The 20,551-nt window shown below is 41.5% G+C and overlaps 1 protein-coding gene across 1 annotated transcript in view; it reads left to right on the top strand.

The window, feature by feature from the left end:
* Window positions 1–20,350, top strand: part of itgbl1 (integrin, beta-like 1) — a 78,838-nt gene extending 58,488 nt beyond the window's left edge. Inside the window, exons 9-11 of the mRNA XM_050049066.1 lie at window positions 7,675–7,821; window positions 13,219–13,332; window positions 19,714–20,350. Of these exons, the coding sequence (XP_049905023.1) occupies window positions 7,675–7,821; window positions 13,219–13,332; window positions 19,714–19,802 (350 nt within the window). The 3' untranslated portion in view covers window positions 19,803–20,350. The remainder of the gene's footprint in view (window positions 1–7,674; window positions 7,822–13,218; window positions 13,333–19,713) is intronic.
* The last annotated feature ends 201 nt before the right edge of the window (window positions 20,351–20,551 follow it).

The raw sequence follows: 20,551 nt of genomic DNA, 5'->3' as shown, positions 1-20,551 counted from the left end.
TTCTAACAATCCTTCGAGCAGCTCTCTTGGACAGTTTGTCTTGGTCTTCCAGACCTCGACTTGCCCCCTGCCCCCCAGTTCCTGTTAACTGCCATTTCTTAATGACATAAGGAACTAGGGAAACAGCTACCTGAAAACACTTTGCTATCTTCTTATAGTCTCCTGCTTTGTCGGCATCAACAATTTCAGTTTTCAGAGTGTAGGCAGCTGTTTAGAGGAGCCCATGGCTGCTGATTGTTGGGACAAGGTTTCAGGAGTCAGAGTATTTATAAAGCTTTGATATTTGCATCACCTGGCCTTTCCTAACGTTGATTGTGAACAAGCCAGAGCCCCAACAAGTTAATTAAGGTCTGAGACCCTGTTAAACGTTGTCTGAGAGCTCAAATGTCTTGGGGTGCCCAAACTTTTGCATGTTGCTCCTTTACTCTTTTTTTTTTACTCTTAAATTGTGCAAAACAAAAATTAATACAGTCATCTTACTTAAAATGTTGAAAAGCATGTTCCATCTTTAACTTAAGGGGTGCCACTGTAATTAAAACCAATCACTGCAACATAATATTTTAATTTAGCATGGAAACTTCTGTATTTTTATGTTGAGGAACATTGGTGTTATAAAATTTACACCCCCTTCACGTCTCCATTTATGAAGGAAAACATTAAATGTAAATGCACTGAAGCGCTGGACACAGCTACACACTTACACTCCTCTCCTAAATACGGCACAGAAAACTACACACTTAGTACGTACAGCATGTGCACACATACACTCGCCCACTTTGAAATTATGCCAGGAGCAGACGCTGAATTTGAAGATCAATACAGTGTGATCCTATCTGCTCTCTTTGATATCCACAGGCACAACCCTCTAAACCCTTGAGCTGAGTTTGAGAGAAATTGCTCCGAGCCTTTGAAGCTTCTGTTTGAGGTCTTGGGGAAGTTTGTGCTCTTAATTTGAGCCATTTAGGCACAACCGCTGTAATGGTTAGATCACACTGAAAAATTAGAGGCTCAATTGATATTGATATTTCCCTTTGCGGCTGCTTGTGCTGCTGTCAGACAGAGACTGAGAGAATAGAGGAAGTGAGATGAAGGTGCCGTTAATGATTGTGATGCCACAAAAGAGAAGCAGAAAACATTGGAGGAAAGTTGGATTCTTCTACGGCAAAGCCAGCAGTCTGAGGGGAAAACTGACATCCATTATAAGGCTTTACCAGTAAACATTCCTCTCAAAGGCCTTTTTTGTGTTGTTTATCTCTCCCACTGTTTAATTTGAGCACAGTAGACACACTGTTCTGTATTTTCTGGGTACATACATACCACTGAAATCTGCTTTTTGGTCTCCGCTACACTTAACGTGCTGCAAAAGTGATTCAACATGACACATGCACAGCTTTCCAAAGTGTAAACAAACAGAGTGCAGACAGATTTTTCCAAACCGCTCTCACAACAATGAGGAGCGTTTCCCCCACAGGTGTATCAAGCAGGGAAGTCACTTTGTCAGACTCTGTCAGTCTGTTGTTTGCTTCACTCTGGGACATTTGTTGCTCAAACTATTTGTGCTCATTCTGAAATTGACACACAATCTGTCTATTCTGTTTCACCCAACACACAGATACGTGTGCGTGTGTGTGTGCCTCCCTCTGAGTGTTTTTTTTTTTTTAATGTTGTTTTGGTCGGCTGTGCCATTTTGTCTCAGTGGTGCATTGCAGCATCTGAGAGTAAATTTCTCCTTTAAAGGGGGATGCAGTATTTATGTGAATGGATTACTGGGGCTCATTGTGTGCCGGGCTATCCAGAGACAATTCTTCATGAGGAGTCCGGGGAGAGCCTGTCTGAGCACCAAACACCAACGCACTTTACACACATACACACAAACATGCTGTCAGGCTGACAATTAAGTCTGTATACTCAGAGGCCTGTGGAAGTTATTGGGTGTTTTGAGGAGCTTAGAGGCACACTAAAGCAGGTACCCAGAGTGAGGAGTGGGGATCAAACAGAAAGTAGCTTTACAGCGAGGGGGCTGTAAGGAAAAAACTTCCCAGTCCAGAGTACAGTGCTGTCAGTGCCCCCTGGATGTTTGGGCCTCCCTGCAGACAACAGAGAGGAGAGGAGTGAGAAATGACGCTGGCTTTTTGCATATAATTCAGTCCTCCAGTGTTAACCAGCTTGTCAGTCAGCTCAGTCCACACTTGGCTCTCGAGGGTTTTCTCCAAACACAAGAGGAGGGGAAGAGAGCAGCCGAAATATCCACTTTACACACTGCTGTTGAGGCCTAAGTGCCCATTCTTAAAGCCTCTCTGTGCCCCTTTGTGTGCATGTGATATGAGATTGATTGAAAAGATACTGACGCTTCCTAAATTTGGAGCTGCACGTCATGAGACAATAGATAGTTGTCTGACTCTAGAGCTGGTTATATGAGAATACCATGCGCTGATAATATGGCAAAACATCCTATAAATTTTGGTTAAATTCCGTTGGTTTCAAAATCTGTTTAGTTTTTCAGGCCAAGTCTGACATACAGCATCACAGCTTTTGAAATATTGGAATTTCACAGACATGATTATGACTCGGATGTTGACATGGATGATATTTATAAGTCTGAAGCCAGTTATTATGTCAGCCCCCAAAGGACACGAGCGTGGCATTACTGTTTAGTCAGATTGCCTGATGGGTATCAAGACTCTGCTCCTCTTCCTCCAAGACCTGGCTTGATGTCATGTCAAAAAAAAAGTGAGACACCCATGTATATTTCCAGGACAGGGCCCTGGGACCAGGACATCTAAATGGAATGGAGCCATTATTTATGTTATGAACTACTCTTGTGCTCTTCCTGCTACTTAGCCTAGCTGCCACAAGCCCACCAGATGTGGGTGTTTTTTAGTGATCTGTCACTGTGTTTCCACAGGGGAAAGTGCCACAAGAAGCATTTGTTTTTTAGCGAGACGTTGCTGTGTTTCCTGCCAGGATTGTGCCACATAAGGCCGTTATTTAAAGCCAAAACTTTTCTAAACCCTAACCTAGGGATGCATGATTTTTTTTTCTTTTTAATATTTGATACGTTGATATATAACAACTTATTTGACCAATAACTGATATCCACTTTTTTCCCTACCTAATTTTAGTGATCATCAAGCCTCTTCTTTAGTGGTATTAACATCATATTATACACTCATTCATTGTCCGTAACCGCTTATTCTGTTAGGGGTTGCAGTGAGCTGGAGCCTATCCCAGCTGACATTGAGCGAGAGGCGGGGTACTCCCTGGACAGGTCACCAGACTATCACAGGGCTGACACATAGAGACAGGCAACCATTCACACTCACATTCACACCTACGGACAATTTAGAGTCACCAATTAACCTGCATGTCTTTGGACTGTGGGAGGAAGCTGGAGTACCTGGAGAGAACCCACACTGACACAGGGAGAACATGCAAACTTCACACAGAAGGGCTCCCCCACCCCGGGGTTTGAACCCCCCCACCTTGGATTCGTACCAGGAACCCTCTTGCTGTGAGGTGACAGTGCTAACCACTGCATCACCGTGCCATCTCATATTATGCATGCATACTGTTATTGTGATGGCCCACCAGCAGATGGAGACATGAAATACAACTTTTGTCAATGCATGTAATATTCATTCATTGTGCAAAATAAGAAAAAGCATGTTGGCCGATATGCTGATGATGTGCCAATATTATCGTGCATCCCTTCCCTAACCAAGTAGTTTTTGTGCCTGAGCTTAACCACATTGTAACCACACCACGTTATTGAGATGTAAAGACATGTAAAGTCAGCATATCTGCTACATAATAACGCACAATATAACTGTAATGTTAAAGGTAAATGGTTTGCAGAAACATACAGTGTACATGATCTGACTTTGTCATCGGGAGCTGGAGCGCATGATGGAAGGTGTGATATGTAGAAGAGAAGGCTACCAAGCTGCAGACCACTGTTCAACAGCAAAACTTGTTGGTTTTTAGAGTGGCATCAGCGATTCCAGTGTTGATTGTGCCACCAAAACTGGGTATTTTTTAGCAAGACATCTGTGGAATATTCAGCCTTAATTGTGGAAACAAAACGGGGAGACTGATGCCAAGCTACAGACCAATGCAGACCACTGTTTGAGACCAACAAAACAATTGTTTGTTAGCAAGACATCTTTTAATAACCATGACCGAGTGGTGTTTTGCGCCTAAACACAACCACACATTAACCACAGTGTTGTTGAAATGTAAAGAAAAGTTAAGTTTCAACATAACAGCTACATAATAATGTACAAATGTTACAAATCCGTGGTTTGCAGAAACGTACAATGCCAGCATTTATTCCAGTGATTGGGCTGCAACAACACATCCAGACTGCAAAAAAGAAGACACATTGGAGTTTACGCATGGCTTCTATTAGTGACATTGATTAAGTGTAGTGTGTTTTACACTGATCGAGTTCAAGTGAAATATTTACCAGTGGTCAATGACCAGTCAGACTAGCAAATTTCCAAACATCCTGAGATGAGGAGAATGACCTGGATGCTTTATCAAGCATTTGACAGTGCAAAACACACTGTGGCAAAACAGACTGTGGCTTTCTTCTGGTTAAGGCAGAGGAAGGATGCATTTCTTGGAGCATTAAAAAAAGGAGCTGCCTGTCAGCTTGTTACAACAGATTTGGTGTTGAAATGTGAAACTATGAGGATAAAGGATGTGAACTGGGACACACACGACAAAATCTGTTTCTTATCAAGAGCTTTTTGTCAATTATTAAGTTGTTTTTTGCTTTTGCATAAAAGTGTTAACACAGTTTGGGATTTTCCTCATTTTAATTTTGTTTGTAACAAAAAGATTTGGAAACACACAACCGTCACTCCAGCCAAAATATCACTGAAGCTTCTTGCACCAAACACATGGCCACAAAAGCTGTCATCGCGTTGTCACATCAGCTGAGGTGTCAAAATGAAAATAAATGAATGTTTTGTAAGTCCTTAAAGTTTTATTTTGTTGAAAGAAGGAAAAAATCTCTCTAGAATTTTTTGTGCATGTTATTTTATGTTTCAAGACACAGACACTCCTTTCTTGAAAATTCTTCAAACAAGTTGATCCCTACTGGAAAAAGTGATGATATTAGCAGTCAGATATGATTTCATAAGGTCGAAATGTTTGCAGGGCAGCAACATTGTATACATAGAGGCAAACTCAGATCCCTCCCCCTCCCTTACCACTTTCTTTTCCTCTCACATTACTCACTCAGTCCCATCCTCTCTCTGTAGCGATGAACTCTTAACCTCCGACAGACTCTCTCTGCATACAGTACAGATCTACGCTGGGCTAAATACCACATTCACCACCACCTCCCCTTCCCCGTCCATCTCTAAATGCTACAGCACAATGCACACTCTGTGAAAGGCAGGTGCAGACTAATTGAAAGAGGGCTAGGTTGCCGTTCCTCCAAAGCAATTAACCGCTCTCCCAGGCTGGCTGATTGAGGCAGCCATGCATGGCCTGCCATAGCTGCCACTCCACTCCAACTGAGACAGAAGCTAGCTAACTTTCATTTATAACCTCCCAACAACACCACCACCACACACACACATCCTGGATACACCATCCCCCACCTGTACCTCTGATTGCATAGCATCAGGAAGTGATGTGAGGCGAATGGGGGGGTGATAGAGATTGAGAACTAGTGAGCAAAGACAGTATTGATGTATTATCTATGGCTGTACAATGATCCATTGCGAGCTGCGTCCTTCAAGCTACTGGAGATTTGATTTTTCTTCCTCATCCATTTGCTCAGAGTAATCGAAACATCAGTATCAAAATTGAGAGTTTAAAGGAATAGTTCAATAGTTCATTTATAGCATTTATGTGATAGGTACACAAGTGGACAGCCAACCTGGTCTCATTCTGAAGTCATCGAAATCCAGCGCTTGGGCAGTGACTTGCAGCATCAGACACTGACAAAAAAAAAAGCCGTCCTTAAATGTCAGTATGATACCTGGCCTATTGCCATTCTAGTTTAACAGTGCTTGGCAGCATCAGGGGGAAACATGGTGCCACAAGAACAAAGGTAAGGTGGCAAAAGTCCAAGTAGGGCAGGTGGGAACGGTGGTGGATGGGTCCAACAAACACAGAGCGGTGTTTGTGTCCCAGAAGATTCTGAAGCCAAACCCTGTTCTTTTTTCCTAAACCTAACCATGTGCTTTTGTTGAAGGAAAAAAACGTAAATTTGCGCTGTTGTACCGACGTTGTGCAATTATTTTGAAAGAGACTGCATGTAAACGGTAAATTTCCTGTGAAAACAGAAGTGTATTTTGAAAGAAGACAATGCATGTAACAGGTAGAACTTGACACATCTCCGTTCACACCTGCGTCTGTCATGCGTCTCCAACTGACCACCTCTGCTCAGATTTCATTACTGTCCATATAACTTATGCTGAAAGGTCAAAGGGCCCCGTCCACAGTTATTACCCCCACGCTTTTGCTTGCTGTTTGATGAATTGGTTTGAATTACATGATACAGAATAATACATGGTCATGCAACAGTTCATCCAACTTGAAAAATGGACAAGTTATAGTGTTAGCACGCTGTCGCCAAAACAACCACCATGTCTTGTATTGATGACGTCCTTGTCCTTGTCTTTGTTGGGGACGTGTGCGTCTTGGTGGTTGTATACACTTGTATTTAGTGCTGTCTGCCTGTGACTGGATCACCCAAGACTCATGTAAATATCAGTTGTAAACAGACTTTTGTTTGTCAGTGTAAAGATTTGAAAATGTTAAGCTATTGCAAGGCAAATTATTTAAGTACATTTCCCAATTCAAATGTGAGTCTTGGGCTGAATGTGCAACTTTACGAGGAGTTAAATCTCAACTAACTAAAATAATCTAAATTGAAAGGAACAGCTGCTTGACTGAATCAATACAGCCGTACATCAAACAATATCCAGCAGCACAGTATGGATTTACCATGATGGAAAAAATGCTCTGCTCGTTACCACCTCTGCAACCTGGCATCTGTAACCAGATGTGAACATAAAGAAATCAATCCATGATGCAACTGCCTCTACATGATGTGATTTGAATTGAAGTAAGCACATTGTGAGTAATCCAGAAGTCCTGTTGGAGATAAAGGAGGGTATAAGTGAGTGAGCGTGTGTGCGTGTGTGTTTGCTTGTTAAAACCACAGTGATGCTGTCGGCTATTAAGACATCCCAGCGCCCAACTGCCTTTTTCAACCAATTAAACATCTCTGGTTTCTTGTGTGTGTGTGTGTGTGTGTGTGTGTGTGTGTGTGTGTGTGTGTGTGTGTTATTGCCTTTCTTGGTTTTTGAAGCGTTGGAGATTTATTAAGGACAGGACAAGACCAGTGATGACAGTTCCTTTCATGTCCCCGGGGGAAATACAATAAGCCTGCTGCGTCTCTCCCGTCTTCCTGTGGCTCTGTCTCCTTGTACTGCCTATTACTGTCAGGGTTCAGTGTCTGCACTGTCAACTTTCTGTGTTTATGTGCTTTATTGCCTTCTTTTTGCTCTCCACTGGCATTTCTCTTGACTTTTCACTCCATCTCTGAATGCCGTATCTATTTTTTTTTTCTTTATTTATGCTATTTTCTCATGGTCATGCCCCATATTCTGTCTCCTTTTAAATGAAGGCCCTTCTGCCCTCCACCGCCAGGTCACGGTTACTGTTCGTGCGGACGCTGCATCTGCCAGGAGGGCTGGTTCGGGAAGCTGTGCCAGTTCCCCAGGTCTTGTGACATGAGCGACGCTCAGAGCAAGGAGCTTTGTGAGACATCTGACGGAGTCATGTGCAGTGGAAAAGGTGAGCAAATGTTTTCTAATAGCGCTGAGTGAAAGTTTACATAAAGTCACTTGTTGGCAGTGGAGGAACACGTATTCATAAAGTAAACTTTACTTGCTTACTGAAGTGTGAAGGAATACAGAAAGAAGCGTGCATCTATTGCTAGCTCACCTAGCTACCACTGAGCTAGCTAATGTTGCAGCTCAGCCGAGGAGGACGCCATTAATGTTTACATCGTACACTGTCATGAGCCTCTAGTCCATGAGTAGATGCACGCCTCCTTCTGCACAGTGATATGGTTGGTAGGTGTAGTTTGGTAGAGGAAAAATAGTTCCGACATTAAACTGCTCACAACAAGGTCTGTGGATTATCTTGAGTAACTGGATCAAGATTTCTGTTAAAGCAACTCTTACCTTTCTTGCTTTTCACACAGCAGTTAGAAAAAAATTGAACATCCACAACTCCGGCCTTCCTCCAAAGTCCCATCCCCCTCCTCCTGCATCTCCACTTCCCTCCAAAGGCCTACTCCCCCCTCCTCCATTACATCCTCATTACGTCTATGATAGACGAAGGCATTGGCAAGGTAATGTTAGATACACAGAAAAGGAGAGCGAGTGTAACGTTACAACCAAGACAGTCACACGCAACCCCATAGTTTTAAAACTCAACCGGAGTCAGTGATGACTGATGAGTTTTAGAATAAGGTTACAGTGCTAACGTTAGATAGTAGCGTTAACGTACTAGTAAGTGGAAACACACAGGAAAGATAACGTTAATGTTTAAGAGGCTACGCTACAGTAGGCTAACGTTAGCCATTAGCAACTGGATGCTGTGTTGTCATATAACGTTAAATGTTATACTAGAAGCAAACTAAACATAACGTTACCTGTTCTGCAGAGTCAAACGCAACCCCGGAGTTTTGAAACTTATCCGGGGTCGGTGATGACTGATGAGATTATAATGTAATGTAAATGCTAATGTTAGATAGTAGCGTACTAGTAAGTGGAAATGCACAGGAAAGATAACGTTAATATTTCAGAGGCTACGCTACAGTAGGCTAACGTTAGCCATTAGCAACTGGATGCTGTGTTATATAACCCTGCAAAAAAGGTTCTATGTTCCCCGCTTACACAAAAAAGGTTCTATGTTTCCCAGGTTCTATGTTCCCCGGTCAACCAAGCGGGAAACATAGAACCCTTTTTGGGTGGTAAGTGGGGAACATAGAACCCGGGAAACATAGAACCCGGGCAACATAGGGATGACCCCGAAGCTGCATCAGTCTTCGCCATCGCTCGAAAGCAGAGCCAATGTTGACCCGAGTTTTGGCTCTTGCAGCATCAAGTTTTCTCTTAGTGTTAGCTTTTTCTGCTATAATCTTTCTTTTGCCAACTGATTTCCCTGTTGGAGCGGCTGGAGGTGGAAGCGGTGGTCCACATTTGTCTGCCATTGTTACGGAGAACAAGCGTCCCTGTTACTAGCCTATTTGTTGTCTCCCAGACTCAGGGAGGAGAGTTGTTACACTAGCGGTTACGTCAGTCAGAGGCCTCCAAGTGGGGAAGACCGACAGAACGCTCGGCCAATCATTGCATTCGGGGATACATGATTTATACTGTATATATTGGTATTTTTTCACTTTTTAAAAACTGAACCCTGATTTAATGGTGTATATAATTAATGTATTTTTTTTTTACTACTTTTTAAGGCTGAATTTTTGCAGCAGGTGTGGTTTGTCTTGTGGCTTGTATATACATTATGGGTATTAAGACTGTTAAGTATTTATCATAAAAGTACAAAGAAGAGCTGTTGGCTGGAAACAAGAGCTTTTTGTTGTGTGGATCTATTTGTTTTAACTCCAGCATCTGTCGAGAGCCAATCATCTTCCACTGAGATTTAAAGTAATGCTTCTCTGCAATCTGTAAGGCTGGAGGAATGTATATCCAGAGGCAAAGTCTTAATGACATTTGAGACAGTTGCAGGAAAAAGTTAGAGAAAGAGAGGCGCAGTATAGAAAACAACAACAAGGAACTCTGTTTTATTTCGATGTCATCTTCCGTGTTTTATGTCGTTTTTTTATGTACTGTCTCTGAAGCATATCACAAGTTGTCTTCTCCCTATACTGTAAGGATCACAGACAGTGAGCTATTTATGGAATGATCCTTTACTGTTACCTGCGCAAGTTTAATTCAGCTCTTTCACCATGTTAACAAACTCTGGATTACAGTTTTTGTCTCCTTTTTTCTGGCATGTTTCAATTATCATAAGAAATAACAGATAGAGTATATTTGTCTTGGCATTGATCTCATCTTCACAAATTTAGAGAGCAACTCAATCAATCTACTGTACAGAAAAATTAAGCCTTATCTTACTTAAACTGGCTCTGATATGCAGTCATACATTCTACAGTCGAATACTGCCAAGTAATTAACCTGATAGCAACGCTTTACAACAGATCCGACAAGATTAGCATCAAATTTCCACTTTGAACTTACAATCGTCTCGCTCTGTCAAAGGTTAATACCTTGTTCTTTGATGATAAACGTAATAATCTGGACAAGATTTAGTTTTTAATTCCTTTCATGTTGTAATCTTTTACCCAGGACAGGAATGTGTTGTACCAGAACCAGTTCATAACAACCGCAGCTGCAGTGTATGATTCAAGATCTGAAAAACATGGCCTCCTGTAGAGCTGAAACTGTTACTAGATCAACAGATTAGTTTGTTTAATCAACAAAAGTGTTCATAGTGTTTATCATGCAGAAACTTTCAGTGGTTTTAGCTTCTCAAAAGTGATGATTTTTCTGTTTCTCTGATCCCTATGGTTATTACTTGGATGTCCTTTGGTTTGGGACTCTTAGTATAACAAGACAAACAATACAAAGGCATCATCTTTGAGGCACATGTCAATATTTTCTGACATTTATAGAATAAACAATGTCACAGCTATAATATAGAACAAAAAATGTTAGATTAGAGGATGACTTTGATCCATAAAAGAGCATTGTTATGTCATTTTTTATCAAAAAATCTAACTAGAATTACTGCCATGTGGTTGTATGCCTACGCAAACCAGAAATGTTACAGTTAAAGTTTACATCCATGTGTGTCCAGACTCATGTGTAGCCATGACAGGGTTGACAGCGCTTCAAAGGTTGCTGTCAAGAAGCTAGGTTTTTAAAACGATACTTCACACACATCTTCAACCCTGCAGCACACAAGATCTATACCAGAGGTGTAAAACTTGTGTCAGTTCATGGGCCACATACAGCCCAGTTTGATCTCAAGTGGGCCAGACTAGTAAAACCATTACATAATAACCTGTAAATAACGACCTCTTGAAATTTTCCCCTTTTTATGTAAAGAAGTTCATTCTGAAAACATCCATCTACAAAACAAATGATGAACAGCCGATATCCTCAGAAAAATGTGTGCAAATTCAAAAGTATATCTCAGTTTTCCACATTCAGTCAGTCTGCTACCCACTTTCATTACATGTGACCTATAAGTGCAAGCTATTGACGAAACAGTTTAAGTCGTCCTTTGCCTTACAGGCCATTTGCAATCTGAGGTTTTGTCTGTGCCTTAGTAACAGGGTCCCACGCACATACCTGCTGGTTGACAATATTTTGCACAGTGTTTAATATCTTTAAATGTGACCACAGAAAGTACTTGTTGTTATTTCACAGAGCAGTGGAAAAGCCTCTGAGGCAGCATTTTACAGGAAGTATCTACTCGCTGTTTAAACCTGACACCTCTTAGCCTTCACAGGTGTATCGATATTAGGTGTGCAAAGTCATCTAGGCGGCCAGATTGGACCCTTTGGCATGCCGGTTCTGGCCCCTGGGCTGCATGTTTGATACCCCTGATGTATAAAATCAGCAGTGTCATGATGGACACCCAAGATTGGTGTTACCAGTTCAGTACCTGACCAAATGTCTCCCCTTCTGTTATTGAGTTTTGGTGTTGAATAAAGGCCAGAAAAGTGTTTTTGCAGAATATTACGATGTCACAGTGAAGTTGATCTTTGACCCTTTGGATATAAAATGTCTTCACTTCATCATTTTATCCTGTTAGACATTTGTGCGAAATTGTTACATAATTAGCGTATGAATTCTTGAGTTATGACTAAAAACGTGTTTTGTGAGGTCACAGTGACCTTGACCTTTGACCACCAAATTCTAATCAGTTCATCCTTGAGTACAAAGGAACATTTGTAGGGACGGATGGATGATCGGATGGAAAGAAAACCTGGCACATAATGCCTCAAGCCACAGCTATCATATCGGAGGCATAAATATTGAGAAAATTCTTGATGAACTGAAGTCATCAGGGAAGTCTTATTTACCCAGATGTATCCTTAGTACTTCCCAAATGCATTATTTTTTCCTAAAACCTTCGTATTTAAAAAACATATGCATAAATGGCTCAAGCAAACTACTAGTCCCAAGCTGAGACAGTTTATGTGGACGTGTTTTAACTGACAACGTTATAGCGAAAATGCATGTGTAACGCTGGTTGGGTAATTAATGAACAAATGGTCGTTTGGGGGGGATGAAGTATTCCTTTAATTGGTAATAAAGACTAATAATTAGCTGCAGCCCTATGTAGCTGCCTGATAACTTATCCTATACATCTGTAATGAGATTCTGCACATTGTCACGACATCGTACGTCTCATTAGGTGGCAAATGACGCCACACAACAGGATACCTTCTCTGTTGTGCAGCGTTGAATCCACAGAAATAGGCCGGCTGTAGCGGGTCCGGCCCCGCAGAGCCGAGCAGGGTGTGAAAATGAAGATGAGCATCTTCATTCTCCACGCTCAGCTACATTCAGACACCAGAACGATCTCCCCTCAGCTCCTCCCCTTGTCTCACCTCTCCTCTCGTCTGTTTCACTTTGTCTCCCGCTCCTCACTCTGTCTGCCTCCACCTCTCAAAGTGGCGTCCTGCATCCTGCTGTATGTTGATATAAATTGGGCAGATTGAAAACATAGTTGCAGGACCTCTGGGTGTGAGCTGTGGAAATCAAACTGAAGCAGACAGCAGCAGATTTGTTTCCCTCGACCAATTCTTAATACCTTATTATTCTGCTGCTGCCCTTGAGAGAAGCAGAGGAATAGACACTGATGGGAGAGAAAGTTTAAAGTGTGGGTGGATTGGTTTCCTGGTGGCAAAAGTATATTAGTAGCTGTTTCCCTGGGGAACATCTCATATCCACTCAGCCCAACACTATTAATCTTCTGTGTAAAATAAAGACCTCACAGGAAATAATACAAACAGCATTTATTTAAAAAAAAATCAGCATGGGGAGGTGTTAAAAAGAAATGCAAAATATACACTATCAACATGTTCGTCAGCTTGAGGAAAATGAGATGTTAAATAACAAGTTGTGTGTCTGTGTATGTCTCTGTGTGTTGCAGGATCCTGTCACTGTGGCCAATGTATCTGCTCTCCCCAGGACTGGTGGGTGTCTGGAGAGTACTGCGAGTGTGACGACAGAGAGTGTGACAAACATGACGGCCTCATCTGCACAGGTAGAGTAGGACACACACACATACAGGCTAGATGTCTTCATGGGTCCAAAATGTTGGACCAGATCCAAATACAGACCCGTGAAAAAGCCATCTAAACCCGACATGCATAAGTAGGCCCACATTTTTTTCATGCGGATGATCCAAAATGCAAGCGGCCTGGACTGACCCTAGTAGACTGAGGACACCAGCACCTCAGCAGCAGCAACAGCTGATAACAACACTAAAACAATTATGTCCTAAGAACAAATGCGATGTTACAGAAACTAATTTCAAAAATAATTTGTTTGTACACTCCAAAGACTAATTTACAGAAATAATTGAAAGTTCTGTTTTAATCTTCTGCTCTCTCACTCATCACTCTACTCCTAAGTTTCAGACTGAAATGTGACTGACAGGTGTAGATGCTACTGTAGTTGCTTTTCACATAAAACACATGATCAATTTGATTAATCGATTGATTTGATGATTAAAATAACGATTAAACATACCAGCAGTTTGTGAATCAGCTAAAATTAGCCCCACCTCAATCAGCAAAAATATGAAGGTACTCCATACATGTTAATCTATCAATAATAATGATCCAGAACCACTTTACTCAAAAAAAACTTTATTTCCATTCACAGTATTATATTTGGCATTATGGCTCTGTACTTGGGCCTCTCTGCCTTTTCTAGGCCTTCGCAGAAAGCCTAAGGTGGAAAGAGCACATTTTCCTGCCCTTCCATGTGCATATGTGGAAAGCCTAAGGCAGAAAGAGCACATCTCTCTGCCCTTCCATGCGCCTACATGTAAAGCCTTAAGGCAGAGAGAGCAAACTTCTCTGCCCTTCCACATGCCTATGTGGAAAGCCTAAGGTGGAAAGAGCAGTTTTCTGCCCTTCCATGTGCCTATATGGAAAGCCTTAAGGCAGAGAGCAAACTTATCTGCCCTTCCACATGCAAATGAGAAAAGCCTGAAGCAGAAACAACAAACCTCTCTGCCCTTCCATGCGCCTAAATGGAAAGCCTAAGGTGGGGAGAGCAGCAGCAAAGACCCACTGGGAACAGAAAAGAGCAGCATCAATGACAACAGAAATGACACTGAAGTCAGACACAGCATGCAGAAGGAGGAGCTGGGGTGGAGGCAGGCTGCAAAGGAGCTTGCAGAGGAAGCAGCAACAGTAGGCAGGCCACAGCAGTTTAAATAGGGCACCCTGAATGAGATTCACCAATTGGTTGCATAGAAAGCAATCATGTGATCTATCAGCTGACTCATTTCCATCAATCAGCTGCTCCATCAGTTGATTGGGCTGTTTGAGATCAGCTGATGAACTAAAGTTATGCTCAATTTTGGTAGGTTAAGCACTTCTATGGCTAATATACTTTTATACTTTACATAAAGGTAAACTACCCTGGATTGTCCGTTAATTGTAGTCAAGCTTGCCGGTGAAAGTTAAAGTAAAAGCCAGCTCCAGTTTCACTCTCATTTAGCTCACACATAAATTTTTTCCTCTTCATAGCCATTTATCCTCTGGAGCCGTCTTCTCCCCACTCATAATGGAAATCTCAGTACATGTTTGTAATTATTTTTGCCCCAGGGTCTGTCCAAATCTGGACAGCTGTTCAGACGTGTTTCTCATCATGACTCCATGACTCCAAATGTCAGCCTTAATGTCACTCAAATGAGCATCGGTGGTTCCACATGAGACAAATGTTGCTTAAAAATTATGGAAAACTGGGAGGAAACAAAGCCGATGTGCAGAAATGTCTGTTAAATGTTCCTGATTACCATATTACTCACTGGAGAATATATATATGTAAATTACTTATGCATGGGAGCTATTATAATGTAATGGTGTTTTACATGAAAAGGCCAGTTTTAAATATGCAGGTAAAGGCAGTCACTGCCTCGCCAGGTAGCAGCGATGGAGTCATTTTATTTTCATGTTAATGACACAATATTTTTGGCAAGTTTGCAAACGAATTACTCTGCATCTGGAGATTTCATGGCCCCTTCAAAGCTGTACATTCTCATTACACATACAACCAATGAGTGATGTGGAAAATTCAGTGTGTTAGGAATGCTTGCTGATTAATTTCATGCACTGAATATGACAATTTCAGCAACTTATTTTCAGAAAGGAGACACAAAGGGCTGTTTGTCTGCCTGTAATATGAGTAAACCAATGAATTATAACATTTCGTCAACATGGAACATCTAATTGTGTTTATCAAGGACGTGCTCATCAGATGTATTACAACAATGTGAAAGGGTGTTAGTATCAGCAAACAGTAACAGCATTGTCTGTTAGTTTGGGTGAAGTCCCATTGTACCAAGTATTTTTTCTCCAAATGCTGAAGTTTACACTCAAGAGAACATGAACCAGGAACACAAAACCTCCCTCTTCCACTCCAATATGAATAAAGACGGCCCAATTGAGCCAAAGATGTTCTGCACATTTCTTAGTGTCCATAAATCCCATGAAAACACCAAAACTGACGATGTATACCCCTAGCAAGTATTGTCTGTGTATCCTAAGCCTGATACCTTATTCCTCTGTCATAGAGCTCCACTGTTGTTGAAACACAGAAGTGAGTCACACGTTTTCCATTAACATGGGCACTGTAGGTTATTTTTAGTTCCACGTCCACTGTCCTCGTGCTGTAAACAGTGATGAAGTGTTTAGATGTTGAGTGAAAACAGCTATGAGAGCATGTGAACACGCTCCTGCATTCAAATGATAAAAAAGTAAATAAGTATCAAAAGCAAAATGTACTCACGGAAGCCTACACTGCCGTCCTGCCAATAGACCCTTTTAGGGTCGATGTCACAATGACGTCAGTTTGTTAGCTGGAGGCAAAACAGAAAATATCATCTTCTTGTGTTATTGGGAGCCAGAATAGAAGGGGTCATGGCTCAAAACTTAAATTTATCACATACCAGTCGCCACTGCCCATCAACAAAAACAAAGACAACTATGTTTAACACGATAAGATGAAAGGACTGGACAGAGGCCATCATCAAAAATGCTCACGTGCATTTGTCAGGTTTGGGAAAAAGTATTTCCTGTTGTAGGGATGAATAACGTTATGTGTATTAAGGGTTATCATGTCCACCTCATCAGAAACTGGGGAGAGATTAAGAGGAATATTGGATTTCTCTGTAACGCTACCTTTTTAGCGCATTAGCTAACGTTAGCTTCGATGGCAAAACAAACTGGAGGAAACGGTTCAGGTGTCGTCCTCCTTTGTAAGATTGGCTTCCTGTGACATCATCCATCCACTGAGTGAGAGCATACGGGTCGGCCAGTCTGATCCCGTTGGTCAGTGTTTACTTATTCAAGTAACACTCGCGGTCCCGGAGAGTGAGTGACCTGACATGGTGCATTGTAAATTCAGTCTGACGCTCTACACTATAATGAGCCCTGTTGGTTGAAGGAATTTCTACATGAATTAAGGATTGGTTAAGTTAATCACCCATTCACAGTGCTCAGAGCTCTAATGCTCCGTCTCCACAGACAGTGCCCAGAGCACACTGTGCCACTCTGCTAGTGTGGTGCTCTGGATAACGCCAACTACTTAAGAAATATACTGAAGTTCAGTACATAATCATATTACAGTAAGGTACATTACAAATCTGGCCATAAAGCAGTCTAGACGAAAATATTCCCCAACAAATGCACCCTTTATTCCTGTTTGCTGAACGTTTTCTTGGCTTGTGGTTGAGTGCAGTAGGGAAGTTGGCAGGTTCTGAGAGACAAACTAAATCATTGTTGGTTTTGGTCTTTTCATGGGATTTATTGGCAATAGGCAGAATATAAAGAGTAAGGCCAGCCTTATCCTTTAATGAGAGGGAGGTCTGTCTCGTCTGCAGCCTGCATTCAGCACATCAACAAGCAGCTCAGCTCACTTTTATTGCTCTCCTTCTTACCTACTTACCCATCTCCGCTGCTGCCTTCTGTTTTTTTTTTTTTTCCACCTTACTTTCATCCAAGTCCATCACCCTCTGTCCCTCCTCTCCCACTGTGATATTTTGCAGTGGATATGTCTTTTCAGCTGTGTGACAGGAGGCCAGCAGGAGTCCTCCCCCTAACCCCGACATCCTCTCTTTGACAGCTCAGGGAGCTTGTGGGGAGCTTGGGGCTACGAGATTATAGCACATCCAGAGTCGGCTGTTATCCCACCCTGTGTGTCTCTTATACCTAAATGAAAAGAAGTCCAAATACCCAACAACAACAACAACATATTGCTGATCTGGTTTCTCCCCTGGTTGGACAGTAGTTTTTCCAAGTTAAGTTAATGTTAGTGAACGATTGCAGGACAGTGAATGTGAACTCCAGTCTCTTGTGTTGAGCACATTCCTAAACACACCCACACATGCATGGGCAGATTGAGAACCAAATGGGTCCCTGGGCACGGATGCGCAAAAGGCCCCTCCACACAGACTCTCTGCCGGCTTTGCTTCTTTTTGTTGTTGTTTTGCATGTTTTTGTAGTTGTAACCATCTTTTTGTGGTTTTGAGTCTCTTTGTGGTAACTTTTAGTGTCCTTGTCATCTTTTGTGTCTCTTTGTGGTTGCGTTGCATCTCTATGTTGTCATTTTGTGTCTTTTTGAAGTCATGTTGTGTCTCTTTGTCGTTCCTTTGCATGTCTGTATAGTTGTTTTGTGTCTCTTTGTAGTCATTTTGTGTCTCTTCAAGGTATATTTGTGTCTTTCGATCATTTTGTGTCTCTCTGTAGTTCCTTTGCATGTCTTTGTAGTCACTTTTTGTCTCTTTGAGGTATATTTGTGTCTTTCGATCATTTTGTGTCTTTCTGTAGTTCCTTTGCATGTCTTTGTAGTCACCTTTTGTCTCTTTGAGGTATATTTGTGTCTTTTGGTCAATTTGTTTCTCTTTGTAGTTCCTTTGTATGTCTTTGTAGTTGCTTTGTGTCTCTTTGAAGTCTTTTTGTGTCTCTTTGAGGTATACAGTAGTTGTGTCTTTCGATCATTTTGTGTCTCTGTAGTTCCTTTGCATGTCTTTGTAGTCAATTTTTTCTCTTTGAGGTATATTTGTGTCTTTTGGTCAATTTGTTTCTCTTTGTAGTTCCTTTGTATGTCTTTGTAGTTGTTTTGGGTGTCTGAAGTTATTTTGTGTCTCTTTGGGGTATATTTGTGTCTTTTTTTGGTTGTTTTGTGTCTCTACGTAGTTTCTTTGCAGGCCATTGAAGTCATTTTGTGTCTCTTTAGGGTATATTTGTGTCTTTTGGTTGTTTTGTGTCTCCTTATAGTTCCTTTGCATCTCTTTGCTGTCATTTTGTGTCTCTTTGTAGTCGTTTTGTGTCTCTTTAAGGTTTATTTGTGTCTTTTGGTTGTTTTGTGTCTCTTTAAGGTTTATTTGTGTCTTTTGGTTGTTTTGTGTCTCTTTGTAGTTCCTTTGCATCTCTCTGGACTCCTTTTGTGTCTCTCTGAAGTCATTTTGTGTCTCTTTGAGGTATAGCTGTGTCTTTAAATCATTTTGTGTCTCTTTGTAGTAAATTTGCATGTCTTTGTAGTCACGTTTTGTCTCTGAGCTATATTTGTGTCTTTTGATCAATATGTTTCTCTTTGTAGTTCCTTTTTATGTTCCTTTGTAGTTGTTTTGGGTGTCTTTGAAGTTATTTTGTGTCTCTTTGAGGTATATTTGTGTCATCTCTTTGTAGTTCATTTGCATGTCTTTGTAGTAATTGTGAGTCTTTTTGAAGTCTGTTTGTGTCTCTTTGAGGTATACTTGCCTCTTTTGGTTGTTTTGTGTCTTTTTGTAGTTCCTTTGCACGTCTTTGTAGTCAATTTGTGTCTCTTTGAACTATTTTTGTGTCTCTGAGGTATATTTGTGCCTTTTGGTCATTTTGTGTGTCTTTGTGTTTCGTTGCATCTCTTTGTGGTCAGTCTCTTCCTGGTCGGTACATATTAATTTGTGTGACATTATGTAAGAGACGGCAAGGTGGCTTCTGACACTTTGGGCCCCTGGGTGTGTGCCTGGTAGGCCCGTTCAGTAATCCATCCATGTCAACCTGAGACTTCCAACAACAATATTTCTTCCTTTGCTACTGAATATAAAAATACATGGGTTGTTACAGGCAGTTTTTCTGGAGGATAGTCGAGTCTGACATTTCTGTATCCCCACCATATAATGCAAGAAAGACCAGTCAGGTTTTGTGAATATCTCACTTTACACTCTTAATTAAAGCAGAGTTTCCTCCTGTGCTGTGTGGGCAGGAGGAGTGGAAAACCACTAACTGTCCTGAGCAGTGCAGACAGCCTCCATCCCCCAGCAGAGAGCTGCACCCAGGGAAGCAGGGTGTGAAAAGAGGAACCTTGTTAAAGGTCAGGCATGATGGCACAGCTCTTAATTCACAGCTTTTCTTCTCACATCTCCTCACAGGGAATGGGTTGTGCAATTGCGGCAACTGCGAGTGTTGGGATGGCTGGACGGGGAATGCTTGTGAGATCTGGTTGGGAGCAGAGTACTGAGGAGGAGAGGACACTGGTGTTCAGAGACAAGAGGCCTGGCTGCCCGGAGCGACCAGGAGCACCGTCGACGGTCATGACCAGGCTGGTAAAACACCGCAGCCAGGAGAACCACGGGAGGAGGGAGAAGACAAAGCTAAACATGGATTTAATTTCTGCGTATCAATAACAGCATTCATTCCTTTTATTGTACTGGTTACAAATGATCGTTATAAAACTGGGTATTGTAGATGTAAAAGAAACATATTACCATGTAAACATTTGTTTCCAAAGAGCTTTATGTATTTTTTTGTTAATAAAATGTAGGAATGCTTATATATTCCAGATGGCTACACATATTAAGATGCAATACAAGACAAATTCAAATGATGGAAAGAGATTTATTAAAGTGCCTTTTTCAGAGTATGTGGGATACTGCACCAATATGTAGATCTAGTGTAGAAGACAGACGAGGCATCACCACTTTCTCCCACTGTACAAAGATGAAGCCAAAATATCCCAGATACTGCCGCCGCCATCTTGCACATAAGCGATCTCCATGGTATCTAGTTCCCGTCCATATACCTGCCAACTTATTGTAAGCAGTGCCATGAATGAGCACACTGATTGGCACACACAGCTGTCAATCATGATGCCAAACCAATTTTTTTACAGCATCAAATAACTAATTAAAGAAAAACAAACACTTGAACAAACATCAATGGATAAGAACGACATAAAACAACAGAAATCACCTTTGGGGAAAATTTTTA

This window comes from Epinephelus moara, chromosome 7, assembly GCF_006386435.1.
Source record: "Epinephelus moara isolate mb chromosome 7, YSFRI_EMoa_1.0, whole genome shotgun sequence".
NCBI classification, from domain to species: Eukaryota; Metazoa; Chordata; class Actinopteri; order Perciformes; family Serranidae; genus Epinephelus; species Epinephelus moara.
This window is presented reverse-complemented; position numbering and strand designations above follow the sequence as displayed.